This window comes from Armigeres subalbatus, chromosome 2, assembly GCF_024139115.2.
Source record: "Armigeres subalbatus isolate Guangzhou_Male chromosome 2, GZ_Asu_2, whole genome shotgun sequence".
NCBI classification, from domain to species: domain Eukaryota; kingdom Metazoa; phylum Arthropoda; class Insecta; order Diptera; family Culicidae; genus Armigeres; species Armigeres subalbatus.
This window is the reverse complement of record NC_085140.1, coordinates 288452109-288475047: the sequence shown is the minus strand read 5'-3', so window position 1 is coordinate 288475047 and position 22939 is coordinate 288452109. Positions and strand designations below refer to the sequence as shown.

At 40.9% G+C, this 22939-nt stretch overlaps 1 protein-coding gene across 1 annotated transcript in view; it reads right to left on the bottom strand.

Annotated features, from left to right (window-relative positions):
- Positions 1-22939, bottom strand: part of LOC134209786 (inactive dipeptidyl peptidase 10-like) — a 289540-nt gene that overhangs the window by 8214 nt on the left and 258387 nt on the right. The window contains exon 5 of the mRNA XM_062685818.1: positions 6576-6703. Coding sequence (XP_062541802.1) covers positions 6576-6703 — 128 coding nt within the window. The remainder of the gene's footprint in view (positions 1-6575; positions 6704-22939) is intronic.

The window sequence follows — 22939 nt, the reverse complement described above, 5'->3', positions numbered from 1 at the left end:
AATCCATATAAAATCCTAGATTTCTTGCGAATGTTGCACCATTCAAATAAGATTAACGCAGATATTCTAGGTTATCCAAAAGTTGAGTTAAATTTGTCAACCAACTAAACTACGCCTGGCATCATATCGATAGCAACCCAGCTTGTCCATAAAATAATCTAGAGCCCTTTCGAATGCTCCTCCCTTCAAATAAGTCTAATGCAGATGTTCTAGGTGTTCCAAATTGTCCTAGAGTTGAGTTTAATTTGACTACCAGGCAAGGATGTTATCGATCATTTAGTAATTTGCGTTCGATCATTTAGTAGTTTATCAATAACGCATTCCAGAAACTGAATTTCAAAATGTGTTGTATGACGGACTCCCAGTGCGACGGTTTATCTACAACTCTGCAAAATGATTCGTTGTTTGAAATCCACTAGTAACGGAGTTATAGCTATAGTATAAGTAACTTAGACTAAATGATAATAAAATTCCAATCATTTAGTTTAACCTACTGCAACTAGCGCTATAACTCCGCTATTAGTTGAATTCTAACAGCAAATAATTAGGCAGAGTTATAGAAAAACCTTCGCACTAGAAGTCCACCATACAACACATTTTGAAATTCAGCTTCTGGAACGAGTAACTACTAAATACTACTAAACTACTAAATGATCAAACGCAAATTACTTAATGATCGATAACATCCTTGCTACCAGGTACGCATGGTATCAAACCGACAGCAACCCAGCATGTCTATATAAGTTACTCGGGTTCTTGCTTTACCATTTAAATAAGTCCAACGCAGATGAACTTCTGGTGGCCAATTGAGCTATAGCTTATAAACTCGAGAACAATTTGAAGAACTTATAATACCTCCGTTGGACTTATTTGAAGGGGTGCCGCATTCGCAAGGGCGATACTTATATGGATATGCTGGGCTGGGTAATTATCGGTTTAATACTAAAAGCGTCGTTGACCTGGTAGACCAATTGAACTCAACTTCCGGTTAATTTGAAGAACCTTGAACATCTGCGCTGGACTTATTTAAATAGTAAAGCATTCGCAAAAGATCTAGGGACGAACATGGACGCGCTGGATTGTTATCAATTTGATGCTGGGTGGAGTTGACCTGGTAAACCAATTGAACTCATCTTCAGGACAATTTGGAGAACCTAGAACATTTGCGTTAAACTTATTTGAATAATGAAGCATTCGCAAGGGCCCAAGGAACTTATATGAACATACAAACTTCAAACTGCGCATGCTCAGTCTAGTTACATCTAAATTAGCTAAAAAAATAGGAGGATTAATAAAGCAGCAAATGTCATCGTTTAAGCATAGAGGAGCGAATAATTTGAATCACTCTAATGTACATTCCCCTTCGAGATACATGGGTTTCAAAATTAAAAGTTCAACCTGGTAATTTACGGGTTCTGAGGTCCAGGAAGACAAGAATAAAGGCGAAAGTAGTTAGGTCGTTTTTCGCTGAATTTCCATAATTAACGGTGGGTCTCGGACTCTTATACATTGGATATGACAACTTGACTTAAGGCAACTTTTCCTCCAACTAGATAGGCTTTTCCGCAAACGTGACCTTTGGTGGTCTTGGTGTGTAGGGGTTATCACGCCTATCTAGAGAGTAGGAGGTTGAGGGTTCGAGTCCCCCTCCAAGACACGTGGATTCTTTTTCGCAAATTTCATTTTAATTTGTCCATTTCAAAACATGTGCTGTGCATATGCACAGCCAAGTTATTTAACAAAACAATGATATTCGTACGGCCGAGCTGCCGAATAATATGCAATTAATTGAAATTCAATGTTGCCTTACACAAGGTTTCCTCAGATTTGGAATTCATTAGGCGTTAAGTAATTAATAGGCGTTAAGCTATAACGGGTCGGCCAGTCGCGTTTCCGGTTAGTAATTGGGCGGCTTATACGCCACTCCTGGAAGGAGGCCGCCCAACAAGTTGTCATTGCCCGGCTTGAGACCTTCTTAGGGGAAGGGTCACTATCTTGAAGAGAAAGCTGACTCAATTAACACAACTAATTCCAAGAGATTTCCTCAAATAAATTCTTCCGATATCCGGCCTGGAGACAACGTAACAACCCAAAAAGTTACCCGTTTCACCCCGTCCAAGATTGACAAGCGATTAGAAGTCAGAATCGGGCTGACTACCCAGTAAATACATCCAAATATACGCTAATACACTACTCACGAACGCGAAGCGACATAAATTCTTTACAGACACCAACTAAATACATTCAAGTAGCAGATTTCGTACCGGTCTAACGCTTACGATCGAGATATTTCTTTCGGCTCTGATCCCTCCCATACATGAGGCTCCAATCAAGGTTTACATGGGTTTTATTGCAATTATATCATCTCCCTGGATCATTCGGAGACGAGCCAGTCTCGGGCTGAAAGTCTCCTTAATAAAGACAAAAAAAAATATATCATCTCCCTGCATTCGCCTAGGCCTACACGCTTAAAATGAATTACATATTTTTGTGTTCCGTTCACACAAAACGGGCCTCTCCTGGAACAACTCATATTATGAGTAACTACCATGTTACTCACTTTTGTGTAACCGATGGCCGACGATTTTCAATGAGTGCATTTCACACAGCGAGAGAGCAGTCGGAATCCGGACCTAACCTGAATTGTATGATTTCAAATTGATGTTAAAAGCAACCAACTTTTCCATACTTATTCGGAGGTTTCTCCAATCGTTTCGATCAACAAAACACAGTGCGATGATTGTATTCGCACATTTTGTTGTTTCGCCATCGAAGCAAAAGGAAAAACAACCGAAAAAGTACGAATCCTTGCGGTGCATTCTGCACACGTTCGCAATCATAGCGACCCGAAGGAACTTTGACAGTTCGAGGCAAACTCACTTACACATACCATGCGTACACTGAAAGAAGCGGCATGGTAATATCTACCGAATCGAGGGTAAAATTAAAAACATTTTACCACTTGATTTGTGCAGACTACATCGTATACTTAAATCGACCATGACTGCGGTTGATTTTACTATGGAGTCTTTTTGACACTTCTTGTCGAGTTTTACTATAATTTCAGTTGAAACTACTATGTGCAGCAGTAAACATTGCAGTTGATTTTACCATGCCCGTTTTCGATCCATAGTAGTATTAACAATGTATATGGTTATTCATATTATGGTAAATGAATAGGTTTTTTTTATTGATTGCATATTAAATTTATTGCCATTTATTAATAAAGATTCGAATTAAATAGAGCATTTGCACACTTGAAAAAATATTGGTGATGGTCGTCATTCCACCGGTTCTCCGTCGTTTTCGGCAGCTACAGCATGTACGTTTGCTAGTGAGCCACCAACGCCAGATCACTTTGATGTTCGCTTTCTTGAGGCGTACTGGTTAACCTGCAGAACCTATGACGAAAATACCGAGCCAGGGCAAATAGATGCGAACCATTTTCGAGATTGCAAATAATCTGAAGCTGACATGGTGGCCGACGTATAGAACGATAGTCTGTAAGACAAAAATGCGTATCTATATCACCCACGAATTCTTTCCCATTGTCTGAATCTAAAACATTAAATACTTACCATCATGGTCCAGAGTATTGAATAACTTTTTGGCACCGGCACCAGAATAACGAAATTGATTTGCCACCGGCAGTATTCCAAACAGTACTCTTGGTGTTGGCCCGAAAATGGTGTTTACTTTGTGAATTTTCTTCACCACACATTGTTGTTCTTTGGACCATGCGTGTGGTAAAATTTACAACAGTGTTATTGTTATTTTAAATATGCTTCGTTTATATCAACAACAAACTGAAATAGTAATTTTAAGCGCTGCTCCATAGTTAGTATTACTACAACATTATTTTCAGTGTATGTGAGACAGTACACAGCGACTGGTCGTGTTTCACACAAAATTTTCAATCATTGTGAGAGTCGGTCAAGGCGTCGCCGTGATGTGTGAAAATTATTCATGCGATGTGTACTTGACTTTAAGCGTGCGTCCTCAATGGGCTACTGACGTACTCACAAAAACAAATTGTTGTGCCTCTACTGGGTCACATGGCCATGGACGACATAAACAATTATGCATGCATTTAATTACTCACGGTTCCTCGACTAGCTAGTCAGGAGCGGACCTACGGATGGGGCCGGAGCTGCTTTAAGCACTACTCCGGGCCAGAAACTCACGCCGACGGACGGCGTATTGCGTCGATGTTGTGGTCACTCACTTCCTTCGGTGCGCGGGCTTACGCATGGGCGCGGTACAAGCGTCCGTTCATCTCCTGGCGCGCAAAGCAAATTGTTGAGGCGCCGTCGGTAGTGCGATGATGACGACCACAACGGCGATCTGCTGCTATGCGGTTGGAGGTTGGAAATTGATTGGATGCTGTTTTGCGGTGGTTTGGCTTCGCCTGCCAAAGGCGCGATTTTGACGGTTCGCAACCTTCTCCGGCCAAGTGTACCCCGGGAATCTTTGTAGCCGATGCGTGGGGTCAAAAACGGTCTCTATCACGGGTGTAGTGTGTCGGCTGCCTTTGCTGCCACGGACCTTTTAAAACAATTCACAAAAGCACATACGCACGAGGTTGGAGACGCTATCTTGCAAATTCACAAATTAACAAATTACCTTTTTTAACACGGATCTGCACACAAACAATCTACACGGAATTTCTTTAATTGAGCTTTTATAGACTTTGGCTCGACTAGAGGGAAACAAGAACATACATTAGCTAACACCTATTAAAAATCTATGTCACTTTTCACCTTTTTAAACACACTACGGCACGGAACAAAATTGACCGCTTTTGCCTCTTCCACGGAACGGAACAAAGTGAACGATTCCGGGTTGGGAAAATCCTCAGATACCGCGAAATTTTAGACATTGTCTCCATAGTTCGCGAAATTCAACGAAGTTGAAATTTGCGAACCCGAGCATCAAAAGAATTTATCCACGAAATCCCCCAAAATCGTGCATCTCATTCCCACAGATGATTCAAATTAGCCAGTAAGCTTGCTCGCTAAGAATCGTGCCAAGCATGGAATGCCGGACAAACCAAAGGTCAACGCAACTTCAAAAGACCGGCGTGAGGGTCGTTGGCCGCAAGCCATGCGCTACTTTTGGCATCATGATACGCTATATGCTGGCTAAACCCTATGTTTTTTTGGTAGCTGACTGTAGGGAACTCACAAGACTCAATTCTTAGCGTAGGTAACTCAATGGCGTACTTCTTCTAGACTATTCTTGCGGTGATCCAAGACAAAGATTTATTACAAAAGACGCAACTATACATGCAAAGTTTTATAATTTAAATAAATAACAAAATAAATATATTTACAGAGATAAACTAAACATTGAAATAAATAAATAAATAAATATGGCTTACTTGCTACAAAGCATTTAGGATGGGTGAAAAATTAAGAAAGTGTAAATCGTGTAAAAACAAAATCCAGTGTATTCAGTTTTATACAACGACGAACTACATTCGAATGAAGAGTGTTGTGGAATTCTAAGTTAGTGCGATTAAGCGAATTCTTACTATTATTTCTAACATAGCACGAACTTATTCAACTTTGCTGAGCAGGATGTTAAATTACACAATAGTAATTAAAAGAAATGTTAGGTTTCGTTCAACTGTGACAAATGGTGGGGCCGACAAAACACAAAATAGCAATCCTCATTTTCTGCGAAGGAATCCCAGCCATCAACTGATAATGGCAGGCTTTGTTTTCCTTTCAAATGAGTCATTAAATCGCAAATGACTCAGACTCATCACGACTTTTTGCTTTACTGTGCGGTTGCACATTTCCTCACCACCGGGCAGGCCTAGCTTCGAATCGATGGACGGAGGGATTGCCCAACGGGAGATAAATTACGATTCAAGATGCCACAAGTGACGAGGGACCGGAGATAATATCAGCGGGATGGGATGGGAGGGAAAAAGGACATTGGAGCTGGAGCAATGCTGGATTTGCTTGGATTATGATATAATTCGCATTATTAGCGGTCCGTTTTTGTGGCCGTCCTATTTGTCTGCCGACAGTCTTTCGGAAAATGGAGCATATTATTATACCAGATGATGACAAAGGAAATCGGTATATTCAATGATTTTTTTCTGTTACTTTGTTGTACTAAGCTTAAATAAGGCAAGCTTACAAGTTCATTAAATTTTATCGAAATAAGCCAAGTTAATTGAATATATGTAGTAACATGAGGAATGGACTTAATAGCCACATTCTGTAGCAATTTTGTAAAGCATTAAGTTTTAAGTTTGGGCATTCGCTCATCCTCAGAGCATCTTTACATTTGGAGAAACGAAATTTATTGTCATTGTTGTAATTGAGCTTCTACCTGTCCAATGGTTGATACATCGCAACAAATGTCTTCTAGAAAACGTAGTTTAACATTTTTTTTTTTCAACTGACAACTTCTGGACCATCTGTTTAAGTATAGGTACTCGTGAAATTCATAATTATTCCCCCATTGTTCCTAGAAATGCTATTTAGTTAATTGATGAAGCACAGCTGTGAATTCAATGCGGCTAACGAGAAAAAAATGAAAGCGATTCATACGAAACTCACCTGGTTGTGACATCGTAGAGGGTGTACTGCGCAAGAAAAGAGTGGCGGAAAAGTTTTTTCACGTTCTGTGCCAGCAGCAGAAACTTCCGGTCCGCCGAGAGGGAAAATTTGGCAGGTGCCAGCGTTTTCTGCAAAAGAGAAGGTAAAATGTGGGAAATAGAAGAAAAAACCGTAAATGAAGAGCGAAGTGACATTTCATAGTTTGCTGGTTTCAGTATACAAAAGTTTGGGAAGTGGAATTTATGGATACTTATCACGAAGTGTCGGCTGGTCAAGTAGAGTTTGACTTGGGGTGCATTTTAATTGGAGTTCCTCCGGTAAATAATATACATGCGGTTTTGTCATTCAAATTATCGTCAGCTTTTATATTGACTGCGTTATCGTCTATTTTTACTTTGGATATGCGATATGTTTGGTCGGTCGAGAGAAAACCAAAACATATGATCAACTTCTATTGTTTCCATATAACCGACGACGATAGTTGAATATCCTGGCTGAACAGCTGCTATGAATCTCGCTGTTGGACAATAAGTGCGCGCTAATAGGGCAACATCATAACATGTTATAAATTTAATTCGAAAAATGTATTGGAAATAACTATTTTTCTTCGGTGGGATTTGAACGCACGACCCTACGACGTTAGACTAGAGCTTCTCCAACTAAGCTGCGGAGAACATTCGTTGGCCTTCGCAACTTAGCTGGTACTGATGACTCCAAATTCCCGCCATGATGACTATTCTCTCATTAATATAATCAGCATTGTTCTGATATCCATACGCACAAACATTGAATTATTGGTACCTTATAAAGATTCAATTCAGATAGAAAGAAAAACACCAGATTGATAATCAAAAATAACTTTTGGGGTTGAAATTTTTTTAAATGCAAAATGATGAAATCGCGAATTAAATGTTCACATTTCCCGCATTAAGTTCAATTATAGAAAGCAAAATATTGATATTATGTAAATACAAACTTGGCATTAGAGCATAGATTCCCAAAGTGGTGGGTCGGGACCCCCCAGCCTGTGTAAATCTTATGGAAGGGGGTTGCGACCCCCCAACATTGGGAAGCTATGCATTAGAGTGTTAAATTCGAAACAAAGTTCATATCCAGCCACCTCCAACTTAATCCTTGAGCTACAAACAGCAGTAATAGCCGGACAAACATTTACTAGAAGTGATCTCTTCCAGAAAACTACCGTGACTTTATTCAGCTTATCCCTCAGCATCAAGAAGATTAAATTCACTCAGCGGACGGATTTGCTTTCTATTCAAAGGAAAAGTGAATCACTGCCATCGGTACAACGAGGCAAACTACGGTCAGAGGCTCACGATAAAAGCAGAAAAATGCATATCTGTTTTTTATTTCAATCCGGCAAAGGATAAGGATCAACACAACAAGCACCGAAGGGCACCGGAAGAAATCTGTTCTTGCTCCAACTTTAATAAGATTCGCCTGGCGGGGTTGTTGTTACTGTACAGAGCTGAGATCTTGAAGTTTCGGGTGTAGGCGGAGCGGGTTGGTGCGGTAAAGGCTAAGAAGGAGGAAAATTTGATGGACTTGAACTTGGCTTTCGAGCAGTTTTCATCTCAATCCGTATACAAAGGATACGAAAGAGGGGTGGATTTAATAACTTTCTCAATTATATAGTAAACAGCGCGTCGACTAATAGAAGAAGCTTTTCGTGGGTTTTGTTGGTTGTTACTCTTTGAGATGGTCGTTCTATGAAAGAAAACATGCAAATAGCAGTTGGATATTCGTACAGACCGAAATTAATGCGGTTAAGACGAATACTAAATATGTCTTAATTGAATGCAAAGCTCTAGATAAGAACACTTTTGAGGATTATTTTGAAGATGTCTCTGGTAAATCGACCGCGTTACAACTTTTGAAAAAAAAGGGTTGGCGTTGAAGTGTATCGAATTTAAAACTTATAAAAAATTGAATACCAAGGTATTCAGTAGTTTATAACAGGTTTTTGATTTTCATTTATTTTAGAAACCGCGAAGTAGACGTAGGACTTAAAGGGCCATGCATTTAAAAAGACATAATATGTCCAAATTGCTCACATATTTTTTTGAAAAAAATATCGATGAGATCAATATAAATAAATGCTTCTGTGAGCGAGTATCTTTTCCGAGCGATTTTTAAATTTGGCTGGTGTTTCGGCTGATAACCAGTTACTTCGCGGCGTTTTGGACAAAAGTGACAGAAAGTACAGTGAAAACCGGCGTGATCCGGCCACCAGAACTACGGTAATTTTTTGGCTATTTTTTTTCGAGTGTGACCTAGAGGAAAACTGTCCAAAATGCATCCCTTGAGCTTTTGCGATGTATAATATAAACAAAAATAGCGAACCATTCTAACGTGCAGGTGAAAAAATTACAAAACTAGCTGGCTAGGGTAACCGTAGTGGAGGTAGTGGGGTTATAATGAGAATTTCCATATTTATACACTTTACGATGGTTTCAGTTGATGCTTTAAATATGCTGTCAAATTCAACTTATCCTAAGATTTCACACGAAAAACTATTGAATACAATGATTTTCCTTAATAAAATTTACTCCCTTGCACCTAGTGTGCCGCTGTAAACACGCTCAAAGTGTGCGATTTATTATTTCCTACTAGTCGACCCTGCAGACGTTGTCCTGCATAACAGGCGAAAAGCGCATTATGATCTGCCAATGCAAAATTTCCTTACGAATGATAATTTTAGTTTTTCATGATTTACTCAACTCTATTCGTTATTTTCACATGAAGAAATATCGTAGGTATAAACCCGTCAGAAGGTGGAAAATCCATAATTTTTTTTTCTGTTGGCTGATTAAGAGCAATTCTACATACATGAATTAGGGTGTTCTTAAGCAAAACAGTATTTTGATCTACTTTTTTGTTTTCGATTTTTCGGATAAGTCGTCTTTGGGTGACTTTTAGATCTTAAAAAAATTAAAATTTTTATATATAAATATGTTCAATATCTTTTTGCCTTGTGCTGGTGTGCAAAGAAGCGGTACCATTATCACAAAATCGCATATGCTCCTGGGATTTGCGGACGATATCGATATTATCGGAATTGATCGCCGTGCCGTGGAAGAGGCTTTTGCGCCTTTTAAGAGGGAGACAGCGAGGATTGGACTCACGATCAATACCAGCAAAACGAAGTACATGGTCGCTGGCAATCAACGTGGGTTCATTAGTGGTGGTGGTAGCGAAATAGTGCTGGATGGTGAAAAATTTGAAGTGGTAGAAGAATTTGTGTATCTTGGAACATTAGTGACGTGCGATAATGATGTTACCCGCGAGGTGAAAAGGCGTATTGCAGCTGCAAATAGGGCTTATTACGGACTTCGTAACCAGCTTAAGTCCCGTAGTCTACAAACGAAAACAAAACTCGCGCTGTATACTACTCTGATTCTTCCGGTGGCTTTATACGGCCATGAGACATGGACGTTAAAGGAGGCTGATCGGAGAGCTCTCGGAGTGTTTGAGCGTAAGGTGCTGCGGACAATACTCGGCGGTAAACAGGAGAACGGTATTTGGCGGCGCCGCATGAATCACGAATTGTACCAGGTGTATAAAGGGCTGGATATTATTAAGCTTATACAACACGGCAGACTACGGTGGGCTGGTCACGTTGTTCGTATGCCGGAAGAACGACAAGCGAAGATAATATTTAGTAGAGAACCCGGAAGAGGCCGCAGGCTTCGTGGAAGGCCGCGTACACGATGGCTTTTTGCAGTTGAAGAGGACCTGAGGGCGCTCAATGTTCAGGGCGACTGGAAGCGATTGGCCCAGGATCGAGTCCAGTGGAGAAGGATACTCCATTCGGCGTAGGTTCATCGAAGAGCTGTAGCCCATCAAGTATCAAGTAAGTATCTTTTTGCCTTTCTCGTATACTAAGTATACGTAAAGGCTATATCGATCGCTCCATAAACAAACTTTTTATTGACGGCTCGGAGACCCATAGTGTTATATACCGATCGGCTCAGTTCGACGAATTGAGGTGATGTCTGTGTGTATGTGTGTGTGTTTCTGTGCGCACCCACGTACCAAAATGTAGCAAAAGTGTCACTCATTTTTCAGACACTTATCCTCAACCGATTTGCTCGCAACAAGTTGCATTCGACTCAGACTTCTATCCCATTGTTTCCTATTGAAAATTGGCCAGATCGGACTATGCAAGTATGGCCAATATTTTTATTCGCACGAGAAAGGCACCATCACTACTAAGTGGATTAATCTAGGTTTTTGACATAAAAAAGAATATGAGTGCTCTTTCAAATGCGGGGAAGGGTCGTGTGGCCGAAACCTATTTGGACGAATGCCACTAGGTCGAACAAACCATTAGGCCGAATGGTCATTTAGGCGAAAGGGTCATTTGGCCGAAAGGCTTACATGGCCGAAAGGGTCATTTGGCCGAATAGGCCATCTAGCCGAATAGGTTATCTGACCGAATAGGTAATTTGACTGAATATGTCATTTGAAAAGCGAGAAATAGGGTGTGAAAAGTGGGAAATGAGAAGTGAGAAGTGAGACGTCTCACTATTCACTCCTCATTTTTCACTTCTTACTGTAAAAACTCACGTTCCACTACTCACTTCGTGCTTCTCACTTTTAACAGTGAGAAGTGAGAAATGAGAAGTGAATACTGAGACGTCTCACTTCTCACTCCCCATTTTTTTACTTCTCACGTCCGACAGTCAGAAGTGAAAAATGATCTATTCTGCCAAATGTCCTAATCGGCAAAATGTCCTATTCGGCCAAATGACCCTTTCGGCCAAATGACTTTTGGCCAAATCACTTTCGGCCAAACACTCGAAGTCGAGTCAAGTACGAGACACTGAGGACGACCTTACTGTTGAGGTCGAAATACGTATCTGTCAAGGTACAATTAAAGTGGTGGAACTAAATGGGATTGTACAAACTCGTCTTATAACAAGTGATATTATTTTAGTTTTCGAAAACGAAGTAAGTCGATCAAAAATAGAGTAGAGTGGGGCAAGAGTAGGCGTAGGATAAGAGCACGTTTTCGATTTTTTGAAGTTATAAAAAAAGGTAAACTAGCAGCACTGCATCAGTTTGACAGGTATTCTGACCAACTATGGTCATTAGGGTGGTTCAAAAAATCGATATTTCTCCACAGCGCTCATCTGATTCTTTATTATGTTCTGAGTGTCGTCTGAAAATTTGAGTTCATTTGGATTAAAACTGATTTAGCACAAGCCATTTCAAGTTTGCATGCAAATTAGTATGGGGAAATTATTTTTTTCATTATACCGTTAATGACGCTTCCCTATTAAACGCAGGTTAATAGAAAACCTACATAGCTATAAAGAATATTTAACAGCTTTCTCTCAACGAAAACGGCATGTTTATTAATAGCCCCAATAATTAGTAATCGATTTTAAGACAGGTTGCGAATCTTTAGTCATGATCGTTAAACTTCTTTGAGGGCATCACTGAAATGTGCAGTGCAACATAGTAGCCTGAATTTGTGTGCGCTATCTTTCGCACCACGAGCAGCAATGTTGCCTGTTGAAGAGTTACAAAATTAGCTCCAGAAAACTACGGTATAGATTAAATTCGATTACTACTTATTGGAACGATTAATTAGGATGCGGTTTTCGCTGAGTGAAAGCTCTTGAGTATTTCTATTTTTGAGCTTAATGAGGAAGCGTCAATCACAGTATAATGAAAACATAAGTTTCCCCATACTAATTTGCATGCAAACTTGAAACGGATTGTGCTAAATCAGTTTTAATCCAAATGAGCTCAAATTTTCAGAGGACACTCAGAACATGAAAAAGAATCAGATGAGCGCTGTGGAGCAAAATCGATTTTTTGAACCACCCTAATGGTCATGTGTAATTGTAAACAAAATGAATGAACAGCAAGGGAGATATGGTAAGTGCACCGGTTTTTGCCACCTTAGTGCCTATTTTGGCCAACCTTGAAAAATGCATATTTTTCAAAAAACTGTAGATCAGTTTCAACAGCGAAGAAGCATAAAGAATATATCTCCTGTTAGAGCTAATAAAATCCTCGAAAACTGCTTTTTTGGAGTTATGCGAGAAACTGGCTAAATTAGGAACATGGCCAAAACTGGTACAGCACTTCTATGCAGTTAGACAATATTTTGGTCATTTCTCTAAAAATAATTGTATCTCCGCCTCTAGTATTCCATTACCATGTTCAATCAGGTGAACATTATACCATATCGATAACCTCTTGTATATAATACTTTATGGTGCAGAACACCAATCTGTTTGGTTTTACAAGAGATCAAAACCATTAACTTCTACATTTTGGGACTGTGGGGTAAGAGTACGCAGGAACGGGTGGGGCAAGACTACGCATGTGAATCTTCGAGTTCTGATGTCAAAACCGTATCTCCGGCCGATATAAGACTACTTCCGAAGCGTAAAGATACACAACAATGAAAAAAGTGATAAAAATCGAAAATTATCACAAGTTCTCCTTCTAAGGATAAGCTGAAGTCATTTGGTATTAGAAGAGACTTAGCGAACAAAGCGCTGAAGTGAAATAATGAAATTGTATTCTGTATTGTTTTACATCTAAACATAGTCTGGAAATACAATTTCATCTAAATGATTATTTCATTTTATCAAAAGCAACATCCATACATTACTCAACGTTTTGCTGGGAGGGGTTTGCGAGATGTAAGACGAGCCATACAATTTTTAAGAGGTTTTCATACAAAAATTGTAACATAGGGGGGAGGATGATGAAATGGCCAAATTTTGCGTTACGTAATTAGTGAACTTTCTTTAAGGAAAATTCCTTTGTTTAGGCCATGCGAAACCTAATATACTTCTACCTCCTTAGTTTTTTTTTCTTTAAAATCTTTAAACATTTCATAATATTGAATGAACATCAATTAAATGTTATTAATTCTTATTTGTATTAATATATACTTAAAACACATGATTGGAAAACTGCGTGGGGTAAGAGTGCGTTTTTCACGTGTCTTGCAATAAAAAATGAATTTCAATTATTTCAATATTTTTACCGCTGGGTAACATACAGGAAAAGTATACGAATTGTCGACATTGATTTGATATGCAGAGGCTTGTTTCATAAGCACCCCATGTTCGATTGAAAACTAAGTGCGTACTCTTGCCCCACTCTACTCTACTGTTTTTTAGAGCCACCCTAATTTAAGTAGATAAAATTGTTCTAAATCAGTCAACTTAGGAGCTACAGAAAAGTTTTATTAGCAAACTTAGTGGAATAAGCTGCGCCACAAGTATGTAGAACATTGCATGTCAGTAAACCACAATTTTTCTTTAAATTTTTGTATGATGGGCCACCCTATTTTTTGATAGCACCTTGATGATACCTTTACTATTCCGATCAGCTTTGTAGAACAACATTTTTTCAAAAAAAAATATATTTTTGGCGTAAAATGCATCTTTTTGCGTAAATCTGTAGGGGATGAGGCCCCAAAACGCCCCCCCCCCCCCCCGAGGCAAAACGCTTTTTGTGGTTTCCATCATATTTACCGTCATAAGGATGACCGTAACAAAACTAGATCTAAAATTATGTAGGTTAGGCGAAAAAAGTTTCAAAATAGTGTATGGGAAGGTTGGAAAAACCGAAAATTTCCACATTTTGAAGAAACATCCAACATTTTGGCGAGGCAAAATGCCCTAGTGGCAGTAACCTACAATGTACTTGCGTCTCCACGCACTATCCATACCAGAATGCTGATTCGCCGACGCATGGTGCTTTGTTCCCTAGGAGCTGCCAGCTAAAAGGCGTTTTGCCTCATGAGTTTTCCGGCGACAGAATACATATTACCATTTTTTTGAAATGTGAATATTATCAATATGATTGAGATTTTTGACAATTTTTGAATGGCATCAACTAACTATCTTGTTTAATTGTTGCATAATGTAAAAATACCCATGAATAGCGTTACAAATAAGACAATAGAGCAGTGTTTGCTTAGCTAGGGCATATTGCCCCCCCTTCCCCTATCCTGCCGCATAGTGCACTGTTCTCCCTACTACAATCGATTGCTTTGAAACATTTGGTGGAGACGCGTGGTACTATTCGTGGTCGCAGTGAATAATGTCACTGACTTCAAGTATTGAGCGCGGTAGTGTCGAACAGCAAAAGTGAGTTTCACGCCACGCCGGCGCGGTTCAAACACATCAACGCGTAGAGCGTATTTGCCTCGCGGAATATCGAAATGCACCAGTGCCGGTTGTCGGCGCGTGTGACTAACGATGGAGCTGGCCACATTTTGAATCGGACTCACCCATTCATGGACCCAGGAAATATGTCCGGACCGCTGCAAGTTCTGCGGATGCAGGGCGTTAATGGTCTACCTACTACCTACCAAACCATTAGTCCTTTTGCGTTACGTAGAAGCGTTCAACGGCGAAGCGATTGACGGCGCCAGTAAGGAGATAAGAGATGCATCCTACGTGTTAAAGGTTCAGAACAGGAATCAATACGAACGACTGCTAACGATGGTCAAACTGAGCGACGGTACGCAGATATCCATTATTAAGCACCGTCCAGCTCAACACCGTCAAGTACATAGTGTTCAACTTCAATGCAATGACCCTTCCTGACGACTATCTCCTGAACTCAAGGACCAGGGAATCAAGGAGCTGTACCGGATCAAGAAACGGGAATGTCCAGGTCAGGATTGTAATTGGGGCAAAATTCTAATCTAGACAGATCTAGACAGAGTATCAAGTTTGATTGACCTTGGGATCATGCTGGACTTCAGAATGACCTTTGATGTGCATCATTCAGCGATAATTTCAAAGGCAACAAGGCAGCTAGGCATCATTTCTAAGATTGCGAAAAATTTCTTAGAAAATGTTTCTCTTGTTTGGCACCCCCATCAGATCACGTGGTGCTTAAGACTCGATCAAGTACAAATGAGATTCCTACTTTCAGCGCTATAATATTTACCGTGGAGAGATCCCGAAAACTTGCCGCCGTATCCTGATAGATGTCGATTGCTAGACACGCTGGAATCCCGACGAAAAATACAGCAATCTTTGTTTGTTGCTCAAGTTTTTGCTGCTGAAACTGTTGCCCCAGATCTTCTATTTATGATAAACTTCCGTGTACCGAATAGATCAATGCGGAATATGTACTACTTTACTACAACCACGCTACCATGTATTCGCGCATTTACGGCTGTAGAAGATTTATTCAAGTTTAACGAGCCAACCATACGTTTCGTAAATCGGGTTAAACGATTGTCAAACTAGTTATAAGTTTTTATTTCTATTAAGACTAGTTGTCAGATATACCATCTAAAATACAAATACAAATACCAATAAGAAGAAGGACACGACAACATAAACACCGAAGCGGGACCGCTCATCAAGGGAATCCTGGGACAACAGCGACTCAATGTTGAGCAGACTAAGCGGTAGCAAAGGAGAAAAAGTAAATTGTTTTACAGACTAAGTTTGCCTTTCTATAAACAGAAGCCAATAACACCAAGATCCCCCTCTTGTCTTTGATAACAACAGTCGTCTTCTCCGAGATCGTAGTAGTACCGATAACCGTAGGCTAATGAAAAGGGGCATCAAACGACTATCACCGGACAACCAAGCGTTGGTCAGCCATCACCTATATTTGTGGACTTGATCTTCAACGTTAATTTCATTTTTTTCGTGAGGCCTAGATAGCCGTGGAGTGTCGGTAGCCTATGAATCGGTTAAGAATAACGCTACGGATTATCTGTTCCGATGGTAAAAGTAATTCACGGTGTCAAGCTTTCCGTGCCAAGGATTGAATGGTGTCGAAGCACATTGCCGTTGGAAAAGAGGGCAACCTCTCCAAGGAGCTTCTTGCTAGCAACGCCTACTCTTCGTCGTGCGACGATGACACTGGCAATTCGCTGGCGAACAAGCGGAGAAAGCAGCAGCAGCTGCAAGCAGTACTGCAAAAGGTCGTGATTGTGATAAGATAGACAGCAAAGCGCTTTTTTTTCTATCTCAAGAAATCAAATAAAAGTATTGTAGGTTCTTTGCTCTGTTTCGCATTAAAAACAGTCATGGAAAGATGTGGTGCTTTGTTGTGAAATCAAATCAACAAGCGTGACTAGTGCGGAAGGAGAAGTGGTCGCCGATTTTCATCAATGGCAAGTCACCAGATCTACGCCCAAAGCTCCGCCAACTGATTGCCAGGGGCCAGAACTGCACATTCCGGCTTTACAGTGAATGTGTGAAGGTGATATGCCATCAAATAAGGATCACCACAAGTCTGACGTGGAGTTCATACAGGTTCACAAGTATGATTACTACACTCACGACCTCCCCAGCACGAAGCCGCGAAGGCTTTGCTGCGTGGATTCCACGATATGGATGAGACAGAGATCATTTCCGACTTGGAGGGTTATGGCTTCAAGCCTGTCCACATCTACAAAATCGCTCGTCCTGACTAGACGAGAAAGTATCGGGACAAGCACGGTTCCATCGCTTGGAAGGACATGAAGCTCATCGGCGCTATTAATTACAGGGTCGTAGACTGGGAGCACTACGTGACGTCACGCAGTGTACTAACTTTGGGTACGGCACCCAGAATTGCCGCATGCAGCCGCACTGCAGCAAGTGTGGTGACTCTCATCCTACAGATCAGTGCAACAAGATGGTGGTGGCCGATCCGTAGTGCCTGTCCGAAGCAGGTGGAGTTCCTGGAAATTCTCGAAGAAGGATTCGACTAGGACAATGTCGAAAAAGATCGGTGTTCCTTAACCCAACGAGGTGAATTATCTGCCATTCCAGCTCCCAGTCGAACGATTCCAATCCTCTCACCGTTACAACCGCACAAGCGACTGGCAACAGCAGCTGTGTCAGTATAAGGTCCAGCACCACCCACTCCATCCACCAGAAAAATGGCTGTAAGGATCGCTTGATAACGCCTGCAGAGAAGGTTACCGAAATAATCTCGGACAACACATCTTCAGTCCACACGAAGCAGCCGTTGACGAGCATGCGAATAACATCCATACGACTCCCATCGACTTATCGAAGGGGCTGGAGATCTCAGCTGACGAAAACAACATCCTAAATCTTGAGCACATGACTGCTACGTATTTCGAGCACCTCATGCTGATCTTTACTCAGTGCCTTCGTCTCAGCTACTTCCCATCCATCGTCATGAAAGTCAGCCAAAGTTATCCTCATCCAAAAGCTTGGAAAGGATCCTTCTTCTTCTAATAGTTATCAGCCTTCTCTCAAGGCTATCCACCCAATCAACACAAAATCGTATATGACGTCACAAAGGATGCTAAAGTGGAGGCCGTATATGTACTCTGTCTCTAAAGCCTCCGCCAAGACCATTCCCTATATCGAGAAGGCATTCGACAATATTTGGTATGATGACCTAGTGTACAAACTACTTTGCGAACTACTACAATCTTCCCAGCGGGCTGGTGAAAATTATCAACAAGGGGCGGTCCATATACCACGTGGACAGGTTTTGGGCAGTTTTGGATACCTCCCTCCTCCGTGGACAATTGCTTATATAAAATTTAATTTTTTTATGAACCATATCGAATACGGCATGTCGGTTAATTAAGTGCTTTATTGAGTACAAGAAGAGATTTAGGGTTTTTCGTATCATGCTGCAATCAGATTCACTTATCCCAAATTGGCTGTTCGGCCACATTGAGAGTTGACGTAAAGTCAATGTCAACTTCTCTCCCCGAACAGCCAAGATAGCTGTGTGGTGTCGGCAGCCAGTTATCTGGCTAAGAATAACGCTACGGATTGCCTGTTCCGGTGGTAGAAGTCCACCATACAGGTGACCCCAAATTCTTGGTGTGATGCGGCTTTATGCTTACCGTGCCTACGAATGAATGGTTAGGGGGTCTAAAAAGAACCTAACCGCTAACGGAGCCTGTGAAGCACCAGGGCACCCTTCACAGTATCTAGCCCTTACTGCGCTAACCGGAGCTATGGCGTAGTTGACTTTTTGCTTCTCCGAAATAATCGGCTACTCTTATTCAATCTCAACTTGAGGTTAAATAAAAGTGGGATTATGAGCATGTTTTTATTTAGTTTTTCAACAAATTGTCACCTATATGAATTCGCTTTATGCGTTATACACATTGTACTCTGTGTTTCGTCTTTGACTTTCTTGATAAGATACCAATTTGGTTTCATCGTTGCTGTTCTTATTAATGCTGAAGTTGTGGAGTGCATTATCTTAATTTGCAATGGCTTCAGTTAAGATAGCTCAAATCAATCTTCAGCATAAAAGAACAGCAACGATTAATCTTTGTAGACTCATGCAAAATGGCAAATCCCAAGTGGCTTTGGTGCAGGAACCCTATTTTCGCAAGGGTAGCTTCTACCTAGGTAACCTAGTGAACCCGGTTTTGCTGCTTTCAGTAAAGAAATTGCAAACTCTCGATCAATGCCGCGTGCATGTGTGCTTGTTAACAACGCTATTGTTGCTACACTTATCTCTGAACTAACAAGCAGAGATGTATGTGCTATTACAATTGATGCAACTGGCGGAACCCCTGTCAGGAAATACGTCTATTGTTCGGTTTATTTACTACATGATGAACCATCCCCTACGGATGCTTTCAAACGAGTTGTCATATATTGCACTTCAAAAGGCCTTCCGCTAATTGTCGGCAGTGATGCTAATGCTCATCACATCATCTGGGGTAGCTCGGATATCAATCTGAGAGGCTCCAGCTTGATGGAATACTTAAGTAGTACCGAACTTAGTTTACTTAACATAGGCAATCGCCCAACCTTTATGGTATCTAATAGAGCAGAAGTGTTAGACATAACCCTTTGCTCCAATAGAATCAGTCACGAATTGACGAATTGGAATGTGTCAGATGAGGAATCGATATCTGACCATCGCTACATCTACTTTGATCATTTGAATGTTACTTCGCAGACTCTGCGTTTTAGAAATCTTCGTTCAACAAACTGGGATCTTTACACAGAATTTCTCTCTACCAAATTTCATGAATATCTACCTTCTATAGAAACTCCAACCGACTTGGATGATGCAGTTGATACTACAACGTTGCACATCGTGGAAGCTTTCGAAGAAGCTAGGTTTTTACGTTCTGTAAAAACCTCAAGAGGAACCCCTTGGTGGAATTCCGATTTGGCTAAGCTAAGGAAGCAGTGCAGAAGGAGTTGGAACAGACGCCATTCAGCAGGGACGGATTCTTTCAAGTTGGCTCGCAAAGCTTACAAGAAGGCTCTACGATCTGCTGAACGATCCGGCTGGAAAAACCTTTGTGCAAATGTTTCCAATTTGAGTGAAGCCAGTCGATTGAATAAAATTCTTGCGAGATCCAAGGATTTCCAAGTTGGCGAAATTCGCAAGCCAAATGGCGACTACACTTCTTCTGATGAAGAATCGTTAGAGCACTTATTTGATACGCACTTCCCTGGATGTGTCGATATAACATCTTCGGATGATCCTGATGTCTTTTCATGTAGCTATGGGTCTTGGGCTCAAACACGTAGAATCATAACTACTGAATCGATTCAATGGGCACTAGACTGTCCCAGATTAGTATGGGGAGAAAAAAATGTTGTCGAGTTCCACGGGGCACCCCCCAGAATTGTGTCTTTGGGTGAGAAAATCAATCTCTGAAAATTTCAGCTCAATTGCTTGTTGCATAAGCTGGCGCATTTGATTTGAAGTTTGTATGGGGATTTTAGCCAAAATGTATAGGAAAATACACCTCCGTCACTCATTCGATCTGGAAATTGGTTCTGATTGCTCGATTGACCTCAGAATTGCAAAAACGACAGTTGGTATGCTACAGAACAATTTCACAGAACATTACACGATGATTAAATGAACTTTTATATAGTTTTCGGCTGATTTATTAGGAGCTGATTTGTGTATTTTTGGATTTATTGATCGAATCAGCCGAAACCTATATAAAAGTTCATTTAATCATCATACAATGTTCTGTGAATTTGTTCTGTAGCATACCAACTGCCGTTTTTGCAATTCTGAGGTCAATCGAGCAATCAGAACCAATTTTCAGATCGAATGAATGAAGGAGGTGTATTTTCCTATATATTTTGGCAGAAATCCCCATACAAACTTCAAATCAGATGCGCCAGCTTATGCAACAAGCGATTAAGCTGAAATTTTGAGAGATTGATTTTCTCACCGAAAGACACAATCCTGGGGGTGCCTGCGGCATTAGACAGCTTTTTGTTTCCTGGGCCAGTCTAATGGGCACTTAACAGTTTTGCTCCCTACAAATCTCCAGGGGAGGATGGGATTTATCCCGTTCTACTTCAGAGAGGTTTTGAACATATCAAACATGTTTTGAAAAAGCTTTTAGTATGCAGTTTTGCTACTGGGTATATTCCCATATCCTGGCGGGATGTCACTGTAAAGTTTATCCCAAAAGGAGGACGTGCTTCGTATGAAGAAGCGAAGAGTTTTAGACCCATCAGTCTGACCTCATTTCTTCTGAAATGCTTAGAACGTATTATCGATCATCAGATTCGTGATGACTGTTTGGCAAACATGCCTCTTCATGTTAATCAACATGCTTACCAATCTGGAAAGTCCACCGTGACTCTTCTACACAAGGTTGTGTACGATATCGAGAAAGCATTCGCTCAGAAGCAATCGTGCTTGGGTGCTTTCTTAGATATTGAAGGTGCTTTCGACAACGTGTCTTTCGATGCAATATTGGAAGCCGCACGTTGTCATGGGCTACCTAATATTATTACCAAATGGATTCACCAGATGCTTAAAAACTGACATCTCTACTCGACATTACGTCAAGCAGCGATTAGGAAATTAAGTGTCTGCGGATGCCCTCAAGGGGGAGTATTATCTCCACTTTTGTGGAATCTCGTTGCAGATACGCTATTGAGGTTACTCAATAATGGCGGTTTTCCTACCTATGGATTTGCCGACGACTATCTTACATTGATAGTGGGTTTGTGCATTACTACCTTATTCGACCTGATGCAAAATGCTCTTCAGGTAGTTGAAAGTTGGTGTCGCCAATATGGCCTTTCGGTCAATCCGAATAAAACATCTATTGTTCTTTTCACGGAAAGACGTAATCGTAATGGTATTCGTCCATTACATCTTTTTGGTTCTGAAATCAATGTAACAGATCAAGTAAAGTATGTGGGTCTAATTTTGGATTCAAAGCTTTCCTGGACTCCTAACATTGAGTTCAGAATCAAAAAGGCGTGTATGGCTTTCGGCCAATACCGACGAACCTTTGGTAAAACATGGGGTCTTAAACCCAAATATATCAAATGGATTTACACAACAGTTGTACGACCAATTTTGGCTTATGGATGTCTTGTGTGGTGGCAAAAAAGGGAAGTGAGGACAATTCAGTCTAAATTAGGCCATCTCCAAAGGATGTGTCTAATGGCAATGACTGGTGCGTTCTCTTCAACTCCCACGGCTGCTCTCGAAGTTCTCTTCGACGTGGCCCCACTACACATACATCTCAAACAAGAAGCATTTTCTTGTACTTACCGACTATGGGTTCTCGGTTTTATGGAAGAGAATCCTGTAAACCGCAGTTCTACACACACTTCGTTGTTACCGCTTATGGTTAATTGGGACAAAATTTTCCTTGCTCCAAGTGATCTCACACAAGTTAGTAGTTTTCCTTATAGGACATTTTCGACACAATTCCCTCGCGGGATGAGTGGACATCTGGCTATTTGGAGAGAAGTATGTCGGACAGCATTGTTTGTTACACTGACGGCTCCCTCCTCGAAGGTAGAGCAGGTGCAGGCGTCTATTCGCGTGAGCTGAGATTGGAACAGTCACACTCGCTGGGTACACACTGCACTGTCTTTCAAGCGGAAATATTTGCCATCATGTGTGGAGTGCAATCTGCACTGCAGCAACGCATTATGGGCAAAGTAATATACTTCTGTTCAGATAGCCAAGCAGCTATTAAAGCTCTCGCCTCGGCCAACTCAAGGCCGAAGTTAGTAATCGCATGTCGAACTCAAATTGAGGAACTGAATTCAGTAAATACTTTACACCTTATATGGGTACCTGGCCATTCTTCCATAGCTGGAAACGAATTGGCTGATGAGTTAGCTCGTAATGGAGCATCGCATGACTTTATTGGTCCTGAGCCAGCTATTCCAATATCCAAGTGTTGGGTGAAGCTTTTGATCAACTCTTGGGCTGTCACTCAGCACAAATGGCATTGGAGTAGTCTGGATTCATGTCATCAAACAAAATTGTACATCCGGGAGCCATCTCCGGTAGTAGCAAGCTATTTAGCTAATCTGTCTAAACAGAATTGCAGTGTCTTAGTCAAGGCCTTGACAGGTCACTGTCGACTGAACTATCACATGGCAAATATT